The sequence below is a fragment of the Atta cephalotes genome (assembly GCF_000143395.1).
Source record: "Atta cephalotes unplaced genomic scaffold scaffold00002, whole genome shotgun sequence".
Lineage (NCBI taxonomy): Eukaryota > Metazoa > Arthropoda > Insecta > Hymenoptera > Formicidae > Atta > Atta cephalotes.
Window position 1 is genome coordinate 3,196,717 of NW_012130066.1, and position 15,007 is coordinate 3,211,723.

General features: G+C 35.7%; 1 protein-coding gene across 1 annotated transcript in view; it reads left to right on the forward strand.

The window, feature by feature from the left end:
• The first annotated feature begins 8,942 nt into the window (after positions 1-8,942).
• The window catches only part of LOC105620243, a 17,545-nt gene continuing 11,480 nt past the window's right edge, over positions 8,943-15,007 (forward strand). The window contains exons 1-2 of the mRNA XM_012201751.1: positions 8,943-9,259; positions 14,381-14,609. Coding sequence (XP_012057141.1) covers positions 8,943-9,259; positions 14,381-14,609 — 546 coding nt within the window. The remainder of the gene's footprint in view (positions 9,260-14,380; positions 14,610-15,007) is intronic.

Below are 15,007 nucleotides of genomic sequence, written 5' to 3' on the forward strand. Positions count from 1 at the left end.
AAAATTCACGATTCATAATTCAGTTGCGTTAATAAACTTGCTCTATCCACAATTCTATTAGCAGCTTCATTATCTATATACATAACCGGTCCTTGTAGCTATATATTTGTTGCAACATCTGTCGGATCATCGTGCTAGGTCACTACATTAAGTCATTACATGCAGTTGTGGCATAATTATGAGACGTACAACAAATAAATTATACAGTTATTCTTAATATATTATAATATCATTTGCATGAAATTATAGACGATACTTTTTATACGTTTTAACATATTCTTATCTATAATTAGAAGATTCTTTATCATTGCGGCCACTTTCAATGCTGATACGATCAGAAATCGTAATAAACTTTATGGATTACTAATTCTTCCGGAACTCCTTCAAAGAGAAACGATGCAATTAATTAAATAAAATTCTTCGAGCAAATAATGATCTTCTAGCTACAAGATTTTAACGCATAAAAATTTTTATTTCTATTTTTTAAAGAGAAAAAAGCGAAAGAATATATCCTGAGCACATATGGTCGTATATCATCGTAAACGATGGTTCCAGGTCCTCGCCAGGTGAGTGCACACGGGAGAGTGACCGTTACGCAGGTAAGACACAGGTAGAACGCAGGTTGGTTCTCCAACTTGTAGCGCCACCTGAGCCGATCCATCGTTGGTGCCTCAAAATGGCCGTTCCTCTCACCTCAGACCTTCCTGGAACGCCGACGGAGGCAGGTGGTGATATTCAGATCCGATCTGACTCGCGAAGCTGCCTGGCTTAGTGCCAAGACCTCATTCCAGGTGGCGGACAACTGAAACCGTGTCACCCAAGACGTCCGTACGCGCCGCGCTGGAAGGTCGAAAGTGGCTGTCGTGCGTGTAATCGCGCGAGAGTAGTACTCGTGGAGGAGTACCTGAGAGTACACGGTGGTATCCACGAGGCAAATTTGACGGAATCCCGGGAATTCTGATCGTGAGGCGTTTCATTGACAAATAACGATTGATATCGCAGCGATCGCTGGTGAACAGGTGGACTCGATCGGTGGTCCACTTGACTCGCTTCTCTTCGCCGTTCCCTCCTCGTGTTCCTCCTCGTCCGCGTCGCGCGCGCGCGCGCGGGACTCGTGAAACGGAGCGAGGCGCTCGCTTGGTGATTTCGATGCACGGTACGGAAATAATCGGTAAATCGAAGGAGACCGTGAGTGATATCGCGCGCGTGATCGTTACGTAGTGCTCGAGGCTTGTCATTACCTGCGATCTTCCACTAAGCTGCAAAGTAGTCGCACCCAAGGCGATATCAAGAACCAGACAATTTGAGAGAAGGAGACATGCCTGGCAGTCACGGAAGTCATCGAGACTGCTCGTGAATGACGCTGAAGCGAAGATTATGAGGACGTACGTATCGCCGCTCGAGGATAAGAATAAGTCAATGTATTTGCGTTTTTGAGAAGCAAGAGTTGTTCTACTTTTATCGGAGCGGAATTACCGCTCCACGGTTCTGTGATTTTCGACAAATGATCATGTAGAAATTTACTGTGTATGAGTGTGAGGAGTATCATTAGTATTCGTGATTGGCTAAATGATCTGTGTGATTAATGGTTGTCTGTCTTTTGATGATGGTGATCAATTCTAGAACTTCTCATGATGACACTTCTCATGATGGTCATTTAGATAATCTATCAATATTTAATAAACGATTTCATGGATTAAGAAAGTCGAGTCTACCTGCAGATCTTCGTGAATAATGGGGAAATTTCTCTAGACTTATTCACTAAATTTTAGTAATTATTCAATATTCAGTGTCGATGGCTGGTATGAAACGTCGCGAGAGTATTGTAGAACCAAAATTAGGATACGTGCACGGATACGTCATGCACGAGTGAACGTATTGATATTTATTCGCGCTGTGAATTCAAAATACTCCAGATCAAAGCATCTGTCATATCAAATTTCGCGAATGTTTTCCGAATAACTATAATAATAATAATAATAATAATTTTCCAAACGGAAAACCGAAAGATTAAAATTCGTAAAATTGAATACATTTCTTACATTGGAAATCAAATGGAAAAGAATATGAAAGACTTCTCACAAACAGGTCGAGTTTTACACAATTTAATTGATTCCATTCTTAGTTCAATTAAGTTAATAAATACTAATGGAATTAATATTTTTAATATCCCAATCATGACAGATGATAATCAATGTACTTCTTTTATCTAATTCTACATTAGTTATATAAGCCTATTTCTATCAATGTAGATACACTTTAATCTCAGGTTAATTTATTCTTCAGCTTTTTCTAATTCTTAGAAATAGAAGAAGATAAAAAGTAAGTTAAACCGAGATTAAAGTTAACCTACATTGGTAGAAGTGAACATTAAAACTAAACAACTGGCAATCAACAAAATCGTTTTCATGAGTTGCTTTGCGGCAAATTTCTTCATATTACATTTATATTTACAGATACGATAAGAATTTTGCATAACACTGTTAGATATTATCGAAAGAATAATAGTAATCTAATCCCTTAAATTGAATAACATTTCATTATTTTTAATTTTCACGTTAAAATGTAAATCAATCCATTTCTGTGATTAATTTCAAAGTAAACATCGTTCATATTAACATATGCAATTAATAAATAATGCAATTAATAAAAGAAATTTAAGTCTCAAATTTAATATTCTTTCATTTTCTTAAGTTAAACTCCATTGTTTTAGTCAAATTAACGATATATTGGATAGAAGCATTTATACAAATAATAAAAAATAATTCAAATTGAGTATAATTGGACATTATAAATTTAACAGTATCTAGAAACTTGTTATATTATAAAATTTGAGTTGCTTAAAAAAATTGATATGAATCTGTCAGTTATAACATTAAATCAATATTTCTTTTTCTCATTTGCGCAACGTATTCCGTTATCGCGTCGTTTTCACGAAACAACGTTCCGCGCGTATATATCCGAAACGAGAGTCGCGGCCGCATTCCCCGCGATTTACCTCATAATAAAGTTTCTCGTGTCTCACAGCGTGCGTGACACAGCAACGCGAGACGCGTGCGTGTGGCTCGCATAAATGCTTAGAAGAAGGTAAACCAAAATGGGGACACGAGCATTATCGCACAATAAACGAAGCGAGGAATGTCATAAAATAAAATAATAAAAATAATTTTTTACATTACGCTATAAAGTTCCGACAGGCGTCTCGCTTTCTTCCTTATACTTTTCTAAAATCGCCGCTTTCGATCCCATCTCATCGTTGACTCCGGATCTCGGCTCGTCGTACCGAAGCGGATTTTATCGGTAACGAAGAAGCCTCAAGAATCACGATTGCGTGGGTACGTGTAGGTGCGATTACGCCATCGGGCTTTTGTAATGAGCGCCGCGATAAATGACGCATCGCTCTCTCGGATCGCCGGAAGATCGCATAATTTATAAAGGAGCAACGCGCCATTACGCGACCATTCCATCAACGGCGATCCGTTCCTCGCTTCGGAATTATGCAATTCGCCATAATCGTACCGCCTCGATCACATCACATTCCATTCGGGGAGTTACTGTTCTCGATGTACGCAAAACGTTGACTGCCGTTGATCACTGCAGCCAAACGGAAAGTAAATGGAACATAGACTTCAAATTCTCGAAGTAGTTGAAGAACGACCTTGTTCCGGAATATTTGTCAATTTTTCCAAGATTAAATACGTTCTCTTTAATACCGTTCACTTAAATGTTAGTTCGAGACTCCCACACATCATCTAATCTCGACTTCAAAGAGTCACCCTCCATACTTGCGATCACTCGTGCAAAAGTCGCTCGTGATGGTGAAATTTATGGGAATTTTATGATTTCCGTACTTCACTGAAGTGCGCCACGGAGTAAAATGTGCGACTTAATGAGACGAGTTAAGGAGTTTCCGTTACAGAAGCGAGCACGCTCGCTCGGGTAGAGATACGGGCATTAATCGGACAGTATTCCATTACAAAAATTATCGTTCCGATTGAAACGTAGCTCTTGCGCGGTGACGTGTCAAAAATTGCACGAGACAGGCGAGGGGATTATGACAGGGTCGATTTATCATATTCTATTAGCGAATAACAGGATTTACACCTGTGCGCGGCAACCGTAGGTATCGGCAACCGTAGGTATAACTCGATGCAAGATACTACCGGTACAGTTGCGTCATAATCAATATTACGCATTATTAGTCCCATCGCCGAGGCCAGTTACCGACTAGCTGGATTATATACAACGCGATGGTAGCAAGCATAAACATTAGCTCGACAAAGTTCGAACGATATAGTTTGAGCCGCATATATGATAACGATCGCATTAAGTATCTGACAAAATGAGAATCCGATATTCGAAAACAGAGAAGATGCGAAAGAAAACTTGCCAAGTATGAATCCAGAGTCGATTTCTGAGTATACGAAATTGCACAACGAGAAAAACGTCTGGTTGGATTAATTGGAATTGAAAATGAACGAATCAGAACTTTCTGGTTAAATTTATTAAATTCTAATTGTGATAACCGATTAATTCTGATTAATATACTTAATCAGAATGTTCTGGTTCAAATATTTTTACTTAGATATTTTTCTCAATGTAATGATTACAAAGTAATTTTAATAAATTAGTATGTGCGTGTAGTACACTTTACATATGTACATATCTTTTATACATACCTTAACCCTACAATAAAAACTACATCTAATTGTAAGTTTTAAAGTTCATTCTATTTGAAGTATAGAATGCAAGTGAGATGGCTCCACCTTAAAGTGATTAATAGAGAAAGTTTTTATCTACGATTTTTTACCTACCTAATTTAAAACTTCATAATACCAATCCTTATAATACCAGAAAATTATACACATTGTATAACCGTTCAAAAATTTTAGTTTAGAGTCCAAAATCATTGCTAATTAATATCACTAATAACATTGTCAATAAAAATAAATTTTTTTTGTTCATGGAAAACTCAAATTTTCCGTAAAAGTAGAGATGAAATCTAGTATCAGCGTTTGACGATATCAAATCATTTACATTTTTATGCACATTTAGTTTTATTTGAACAGATTATTTCAGTCATGATGCAAAATAAAATTTTACAATTGTCTAAAAATCATGTATTTTCATACAAAATTAGTCGCTGAATGAGAAAATTAAAAAACAGGAATAAAGAAAAATGATAAAAATATATGTTTTTAATTAAAAATTACTCAAAATTTTCGATCTTTCTATAAAAGCAGTCATAATGCATTTTTCTTGAAGTTAGCTATGCCGCGATTCGATTCAGGCTTACAATGCTTATGAAACATTATTTTATCCTTGTTGTTTATCAAATATTAAATGCTCACAAGTGTGCATTTTCAGAACAGAACCTAAAACAAAAGTAAAATAAGTTGATGAAGCAAAGTAAAAATTAAAAAAGAAAAGAAAAATGCAGTGTCTATATCGTAATAACTTTTGTTATTTGTGCAATTTATATATGCCACCAAAATATATTCGCGCAATATATCGAAAAGTTTTGTGGAAGGTTTTGAAGATTATTTTGTTAAAAATGTCTTATGTCAAATTTATGTGCCGGAAGTTGCGTATAATTACTGATATCGTGCTATGCTCGCATGAAAACACGCGAAAATAAGATTCAATTAATAAATTTTTTAACTTTAAAATTTAGCTTAACTTTAATAAATTTAAATTTAATTTTCTTTATTTTGTTAGAAAAACGAGTAACAAATGTTGTTTTTAAATGAAGTCATGCAAAATACATTTTCTCATTATAATATTTACAAAGAAAATCATAGAAAGGCCGAAAAAAGGCTGAAAAAAAGAAAAATTTGAGCGATTTTCGACTAAAAATGCATTTTTTTCATCATTTTGCTCTACTCCAATTGCTTTAATTTAATTGTTTTTTCATTCAACGATCAATTTTACATAGAAATACATAATTTTATGGAAATATATAATTTTCAGACAATTGTAAAATTTCATCATGCGTCGCAGACAAAGTGAGCTCCTCTAAACTTCGAACGTGCACAAAAACCGCAAATGATTTGATATCGCCAAATTAAACGCACGCTCGTAGTGGATTTCATCTCTACTTTTACAGAAAATTTGAGTTTTTTATATGTGAGAAATGCTGTCGCACGATGTAACAGTTTTCTTGAACATTCATCCATACAGCACAGAAGCTTACAGCAACATTGTTGCAATATTTTAAATATTACTACAATATTGCTGAAACATTGCAATGTTGCTACAATATTGCTGGAATGATCTGTGCAATATGAGTTAAATATAAAAATAACTCCAGCGTAATCATGAACAAATTTTTTACGAATCCTCGGTGCACAGGATTTTGCTGAGAATCAACGAACTATCCGAGAACAGGTCATACACACCATGGCCTCATTTACAAAGAATTAGCTCATACTCTCGCGATGCGTGATACGGCGACGTACGTATAAAATGCTTTCTCCCGATATGCTGGCATGCACCTCATACTCTTCGAAAAAAGGAACCTTCCAATATGTTCCATTGGTATATCATCATCGGGATCGCGATTGCTTTTACCGCACGCATTTGATTTAGTGGTGGCAAAGACTTCATTAGAAAGTAAAAAACGGGGATGATGACCTCGCCAATTGGCTGTGGAAAACCTTATTTCATGAGAGAAAAGGAGAACCAGAGATTAGGCACGTGTCGCGTTTCATGAATGCCTTGCTAATAACATGTCGCAAGCACTATTGTCCCTACCGTCTATACGAAGAATTTGCCATAAGCGTTTTCTGCGAAGTCAATTGCAATTTCTAATAGCCGATTAAATTGTTATTTTTGATACTTAAGGTAGAGATTTGATTTTTTGTTGTAATATTTCTTTTACAGCAGAATGCACAATATACTTACTTATTTTAATTTTATTTTATGACATAAATTTATTCATTTTCTATTATATAAAAAATATATAATATTCTATTATATAAAATAAAAAATATTATATAATAAAGAAGAATGTATGAATTTATGTAAAAATATATGAATTAAGTAACTGTACCTCATCGTTAATTATCTAAATGTTTATTCAAAATATTATTCAACAATGAGAGAAAGTTGAGAAATAATTTAGTGTCTGTAAAATCTGAATCCTAAATGATAGTTATTTGATTGCTAGTCGCTATGATGGCGGTTATGTATTATAAGAATTTAGAAAGCATTGCGGTCAGATAGATGCAAGAAGTAGTGCGTTCAGTCAATTTAGATAGTACACTATGTTTTTCCATAACTCGGTTTCACAAAAGATTGTCAACTAAGAACTTGTTTCACAACCAAATAAATTGAAAAAGAAATAGATTTATGTATCGATAATAAATTATTTTTCTATAAAGCAGAGAATGACTGGAGTATGATACTATAATATTTATTTCTTATATTTAACTCTCTCAGTATTTAGACTTATCGTTGTATTTAGAATTTTGTGCAACTGTGTGTGCGTTAACGCATTTAATAATATATTATTAATTATCAATCTAATATGTGAGAAAGAAATAACTAAGATGATAAGATTAACAAATTCATAGATGTATATTAATGTTGAGACTTGCAGAAATTCTATTAAATGCTCACAGCTGAACGGTACGTGGGAAAATCTCGCTGACATTAGCCATATTCACTGTCATTAAATATGTTGCAATTGCTTCTTTAGTCGCCCACTTCATGAAGTATTGGCAATGTTTCGTTGCAAAATTTTACAGGAAAATGTCGGCGATTCAGGCTCGCCCCGTATACCTTCATTCTCAGATCTTACTACGGATATTATCTTTCAAAACCCTCGATGCTTGGCAATGCATCCAATACGAAGGAGCACCGATAGAATTAGAAATTCCACGATAAAGAAGGCGCACGCGATAACGGTGTGCAATTCGGCTCGTCGGGAAGAAAACTCACTATTGTCGAATTGGAGCGTAAAGCAAGCTACATTCGCGTGTTACGAACGCTGAGAAATCTGCTGGCGTAATTAACAGTTGCAAACTAATTATTGCGTATAATTCCTTCACGTGCGTTTGATTCCCACCTTCGGCATCTCGCGTATTCATATCCGGTGTACGAAAGAAATTATTAAACACATAACAGCGATTTTACTTAAACATTTCTGAAAGTACAAATTGAAAGTACAAAAGTATCAAATAACAAAGTACAGATAATATGTAAGAAACAGTAGAAATTAAATACATCGTCATAAACCTGATATTCATCCGTTCCACTAAAATTAATTAAGTAAAAATTCTCTCGTTTTAACATATTTATCTATCTATTTCAATACAGTTATACCTGTTCGATATAATTAAACAAAAATAATAACATTTGTAGATATTTTCTTCTTTAAACATAATTCTTATAGCAATTTCTATCAATATAGATTAATTTTAATCTCAGTTTAACTTATTTTTTATCTTTTTATAATTTTTAAAACTTAAAAGAAAAAGATAAAGAATTGAAATAAGATTAAAATTAAACTACAGTAGAAACATGCATTAACGTAACAGATTTACTTAACGCATGATTAATTAATTCAATTTCACATTCGCATAATAAATTCCATGATTAGAAATCGAGACTAGATCGATTGCGACATTTTCTTTGAAAGAAAAATCAAAGAGAAATTAGAAATGTACGGTTATGCTACGCGAGTCATGTGCCGATCTCTAAACAGCCTGTAATGCCCAGTTATTCGTCTCGCCGGCGTCGCCTTGTATTTATCCTGGCGGTGAGAGGTAATTTCTCTATTCCCTGATCGAGGCCTTTAATTTCCAAGGTCGCACGGATCGAGAGCGAAACACTGCACCGTACAAGACTGCAGCGAGCGGTGATCAGGACGAGGAGCCGGAGGATTCCGGTGAGGGAAGAGGATACTGGATTCGTCAAAACGGTCCTTCGAGGCGGGTATCATGTATCGACCGAACTTTTACGAGAGCACGTGTCTGAGATGCGCTCAGACTGTTTACCAAGTCGACAGGGTGGGTCCCTTGAAGGACTTCACGTTTTTCCACGCTGGCTGCTTCAAGTGCGCAATTTGCGGTACCAAACTCACCCTGAAGACCTATTACAACAATCAGCACACGATCAATGACAAAGAAGTGTACTGCAGCAGTCACGTGCCCAAACCCGGACCTGGGACTCTAGATGGATCTAGCGTGGGCATCAGGAGCGCCCTTAATGTACCTAGAAGCGGCTATGTTAACGAGCAGATCAGGGCAGGAGGTGCGTCCCCGCGCGGTGTCTACCCACCTTGGTGAGTGTACTTCTTTTTCTATTAATTAAGTTCGTTTTCTATGATTAATCTTTAACAATCTGTATTTTCAATTTGTATGCACGGGATCTGGTTATCTGTCTTTAAATCCAACACACGTAAATCCAACACACAGTATAATATCAAATATTAAAAATGATATTTATAAAACTCATAATATATCGCGATCTTTTCAATTTCTGTCGCATGCGTAACATTGCGTATAAAGCGTTATCTCAAGCTCGTTTCTTCCCAATTTAACCTTAAATAATTAGAAATTTATTGTAATACAGATAAAAATTTAATGCATTTGCATTTATATATCGCGTCTATCTTATCTTAACTTTTACATGTTGCGTTACATTATGATTATGGAATATAGTATTTCTCTTTTTATATACATGATTCAACCCATGAAAAAAAGTCAATAAATAAAGCGAAAGAGACGCTTAGAATATTCAACTTGCATTAACGAAATTAAATTTTTTAATAAGCTCAAAACGAAGTCCATGCATGTTTTTCTTCAGTACCGTTATCGTCTAAACTGTATATATACAAGAGCTATTCTCTTCGGAGAAGAGAAGTAATCAGAAGTAATTTTGGCGCTATTCTATGATAACAAATCGTAGTGTAATGGCTCTTTAAATGCCCCTTTGTGAACATATCTGTTTTCTTTCGGCAAATAATACTCTCGCGAGTCATTCAAGTTTGTAGAACGCTGCATAGATTTAAATACGTAACGCTCTCAGCCGAGCTCATTTGAATCGTAAATAGGCGCGAAGCTAGACTCTTCACCTCAATTTCCTATATTAAAGAACAATGCGATACTTTGTAACACGTGTCATCGCTTCTTGCGCGCGTCACTGTGTATTCTAATTTCGTCGATTAGCAAAGGTAATCTCGCAAGGAAGTGTCGGCCACCGCTCTCAGTTTTATGTTTCATGGTTCTTGTATCTTTTCTCGCTAAGCTTTCCTTTGCGCCAAAAACACAAACGTAAACAACACAAAATTTAATTTAATAACATTTTGACGCTAAGGACATGCCGAGGGCACGCTCCGTAGAATTTATGTCTAATTTCTCCACTTTCCCTTTGCTGCCGACTAAGATCGAACATTGCTGGAAATAATAGCTCGATGTCTCGAAATCGAGTTTTGCGGAAAATATATGTATAACTGTCATGCTTTGTTTATTCATGGCCTTGGTAATTCTTCATTTTAAATCTGCAATTTAATTAGTGGAAAATTATACTTTACGAAAATTATACTTTACGAAATCATCTGAAATTATTAACAGGAAATATTTAGACATTGGTATACGGAGAGAATTTTCTTTTAAAATTTATCATAAAATATAATATGATTGTTGTAGTACAATATAATATTTTGAAGATTTTTACTATGCACTTCAGTGAAATTAATCAAACTTACTTTATACTTACTTTAAATTTACTTTATACTTACTTTATTGTATAGTTTTGTTAATGAATGAAAGAGATTTACATTCTTCGAAATACAATGTTGTTACACGACTATCATTTTCAGAGTAAACTCTAAGAAAAAATTCTTTCCATATATAGCATGTTTAAATATTCCTTTGAAATTAGTGGCAAATTTGATGTTACAGATGATTTTAATATTATTCATGCATTTATGATTTTGAAGAGGTCTTATCTTTTGCCATGCTTCATATTTACGTGAATTTTGCCAGCGAGAAAGACACAATTGTTTGACACGTAATTTCGCGAAAATTGTTAGTCATACATAAAAATGCATTCTTTGAGTCTATATCATCTCACGGTCTTCTTTTCTGTATCAAATGCCTCACTCCACCGTTATGCAATAAGACCATTTTGACCTTATTGCATAACGGTGCAAATCCGACGAAGTCTGGAATGAAGTTCGAATAGTCGACAGTTTTGTGTACAAACTGCTACTTGGTCTTTAACCTGAATGCTGATAAGCGAGTTTTAAGCTCCTTAAAACAGAGATTTTAAGCGATCACATAAGAAAAGTTGACTAAAAGTTTTAGTAGATTCTACAAAAGACTTTTAGTAGATTCTACAAAATTATACACTTTTAAGAACATTCTCTCTAACGAAATCAGTGGAAGAAAAAGTCAGAATCTAGATGAAAAGAGGGAAATTAATAATTTTCATAAACGTAACATGAAACTGAAGTATTTAGTTTAGTATATCTTGTTACTATGCGAAACTCTCTCGAAGGACTAAGTTCTACATGTTTACAAAGCAAGCAGAGTCAATATGAAGCTAGTATGTCAATATAGAATCAAGAAATCCTTTACATATTGGTAATAAGGGAAATATTTTCTAAATAGGAAAGAAATCCATGTTCTGACGAGAATAACTTTCAACAGGATTACATTTGCGCTATCAGAAAAATAAATCTGATCTCAGCTTTATATTAAGAAATCATGATCGTGAGATTCGATTAAGTAAACATCACGATATTGCAAGAAACGCGCTGCCCATATCGCCTCACGTAACCATCGTATCCGCACGTTATTATTGCAATCTAGTTCCTGCTAGAAACGCATGCTCAACGTGCATACATTCGTGTTAAAGGCTGTCATGGTCGCATATTGCCGGGAGTACTTGGAGTTATTTCAATCGCTCGTCCGTCTGTTACCTGCTTTAACATCTTTCAATGCAACGTCGCGCACGCACGTTTTGTGCCTTTTTATGGCCACCGCTTCGCAAAAATCGCACGCTCGCGCCTACATGCATACGATGAATTTCTTGCTGATGGAGCTACTTTCCTTCGAGTTCTTGTTACTTAACTTTCAAACTTTTTATTATATTTATATTATATTCTTTCATTATATTTACATATTTTCTATAGGTTCCCCAATTATATATTTATCATATATCAATATATCAATTATCATATATCGATTATTTAATTACTTGAGATATTGATAATTCTTGAATAATTTTCGCGAAATTATTTACGTCAAGCAATTATCTTACTTGCTAGCAAAATTCTTGTAAAGCGTAGTAAAAGATAAGACCTCTAAAATTATAAAAGCATGAATAATTTTAAAATCATCTAAAATATCAAATTTGTCCTTAATTTTAAAAGAGTATTAAACATGTTATATCATATCTAAATATTTTTAATCGAATTTTATATAAAACGATTTCGTAAAATATAAATTTACTAAAAATGTCACAATTTCTTTTCTTCTTCATCTAATATCTCGCTACTCATAAGTCATAATAAATCGGCATACGCGGAAAGATATATATTTTTTTATTTAATTTAATTTTTTATCGGTTAACATGAAATATAGAAAATTTTTATCTTAAAAACTAAATTAATAGATCCGATGTGATTTTCTATCGACAATTTTCTTTGCAATCTTTTGAATCCATTTTCTTAAGTTGAAAAATTGTTACGATTATTTCACATTCTACTTTCCACATTCTTTAAAAAAGCTCCTTAGAAATCCTCTTTGGGGCTCGTTTAATAGACGATTACTGACTCGATCGTTTGGCGAATCCGATAGTTTCTTGTACCCACCTCTCGCGAACCTGCATAGCTTGATAATCACAGTGAGAGAGAACAAGTGCAATAAAAGGTAGATCGAGGAAAAAGAGAAAAGGAGAGGAAAGAGGAGAATGGGTTTTCACACAAGTGAATGAACCCAGCAGACCGAGTGAGAGAGGTGTAACACATTCATTTAAGCGATACACTAAATTCTCACAAACGCAGGCTACCGCGTCAATGGTGAGATTTTTATTTATTGCAACTCGTTGTATTTAACCACAATGCTAATTGCAATGCGATTCGTGTCGCAGTAATTGCGTCTATTACGCGTATTATAGCAGTTGTCCGGAATTATAGGTCAAACCCCCCGCCGTACGAGGGAGAGGAGTTGAAGTGGCGATTGTTGCGGATATGTGGGTTAACGTAATCCATCGACCTGGATTCTTTGCTGGCATCATCGTGTAACGAGCGACGTTCGTGGTATCAAGGACACCGCGTTACCTTCAAGTGTTCGCTTTTATTCCGTTATCATCCGACACTAACGTCGCTCGCGGCGATTCTTAATCCTTATGCAGCACATACGTGTATTGTACATGAAATTCTTACTTCTACAAGATATCCAAGAAAAGAAAGTTGATCGTAGGAAGAATTTTTTTCGTAGGAAGGATGAAGTTTGAAACTATGCAATATTGCGGATTAACTCGCACAACTAATACGGCTTGCATGAAAATTGCTGTCTTGGGAGTTTTCGTCTACTAACTTATAATAGAATACACACATAAAGAGTCTTTGCTTCAAAAACTAAACTAACAGATCCGATGTGACAGTTTATATTAAAAAATTAATAGAATTTTTCAACACTTTTTTTACAATCAAATTCTATTTTTTTAAGAATTTATCAGAAAACCAGAGATTCTTCGAATTCAAATTTTCTAACTCACAGTGGAATTTGAAGGAAATCTTTTTCAAACAGTTTGGTTTGCTGCACGAAAAGAACAGTTTTGCTGAAGTACGTAAAAAGCTAGGTAAATTTGAACATAATTTTATTGGATCATCAAAATTATATAAAATCGCGTCAAATTATATAGAACATCCAAACTGGTTGTTAGAATATCAAAATTTTTTGCTCATCATGCTTAGGATACGTAATTATTTTGATGGCCCAACAAAATTATTTTCAGATCTGCATTTAGTTAAATTTTTAGATCAGCACAATCGTTCTTTCCGAGCAGTAAAAAAAGTTAATTCTACTTTTACTCTTTTGATGAGTAGTACATTTTCATTCGTTTTAATCAATTTTTCTATTAAGCAACATTATTTTTATTAACATTTCATATGTTAGTCTTATATACACAAACACAACAATGAAGGTAATTTATTCGAGATCGGGACACGACGAGGGGGTCGCCCTGGGACTAATCTCATTACTCTCGGTAATGTGGAAGAGTTAACGTGTTATCGCTTTTCGATCCCCGCAGTGGGGACCTCACCGAGCGATCCTATGCTCGGTGAACCCTCGCAATCCCCTGAAGACCCGTGTGCACGCTTCTGTTGCAGTTACGATAATGTAGACTCGCCTAATTATGCCAGGCACCTGAACGGGCACGGCTCGCCGCCGGCTAACTCGTCCCAGCGCGATGGCATCCACGGCGGTACCGGCGGTGCCTCCTCGCCGTACAATCACAATTATTCGGGAGACGGCAGCTATCAATATGGCAGGTTCGACGCGAGCGCTCTGCACATCGCCCATGCGCTCAAGCAGACCGAGCTACAGAAGGGCTACAGCAAGGCCCGCGAGAAACCCATCGATTATTATCTGGTGAGTCACTGGTCGATCGGTCGGTCGGTCGCTCGGCCGCGGTTGATGTAATCGCTCTCGTCATGGTCGTCGCCGTATAAGGACGAGAGTGTTACTATTCCGACACGCGCGTGGCATGCCGCGAGCTAGCTAAGCGATTGCGTCTAACATGCTGTTGTAAACACGCAATTTCCTGGAGAACCGGAAAACCGTTCTCTTCCACGGAGATCACGAGTCAGCATCTTCGGAGCGGAGACACGGAGATTGTTGCGCCGCGCCGAGCGGATGCAGCAGTTGCATTCGCTCCGCGCGGCGAGAAGCACCAACAGTACTGAGAGAAACGACTTTATTATAGGAACAAATCAAGGAAAAGCAAATGTGATATTTGTTAAAAAACTGATTTGTTACGATTGCAAATT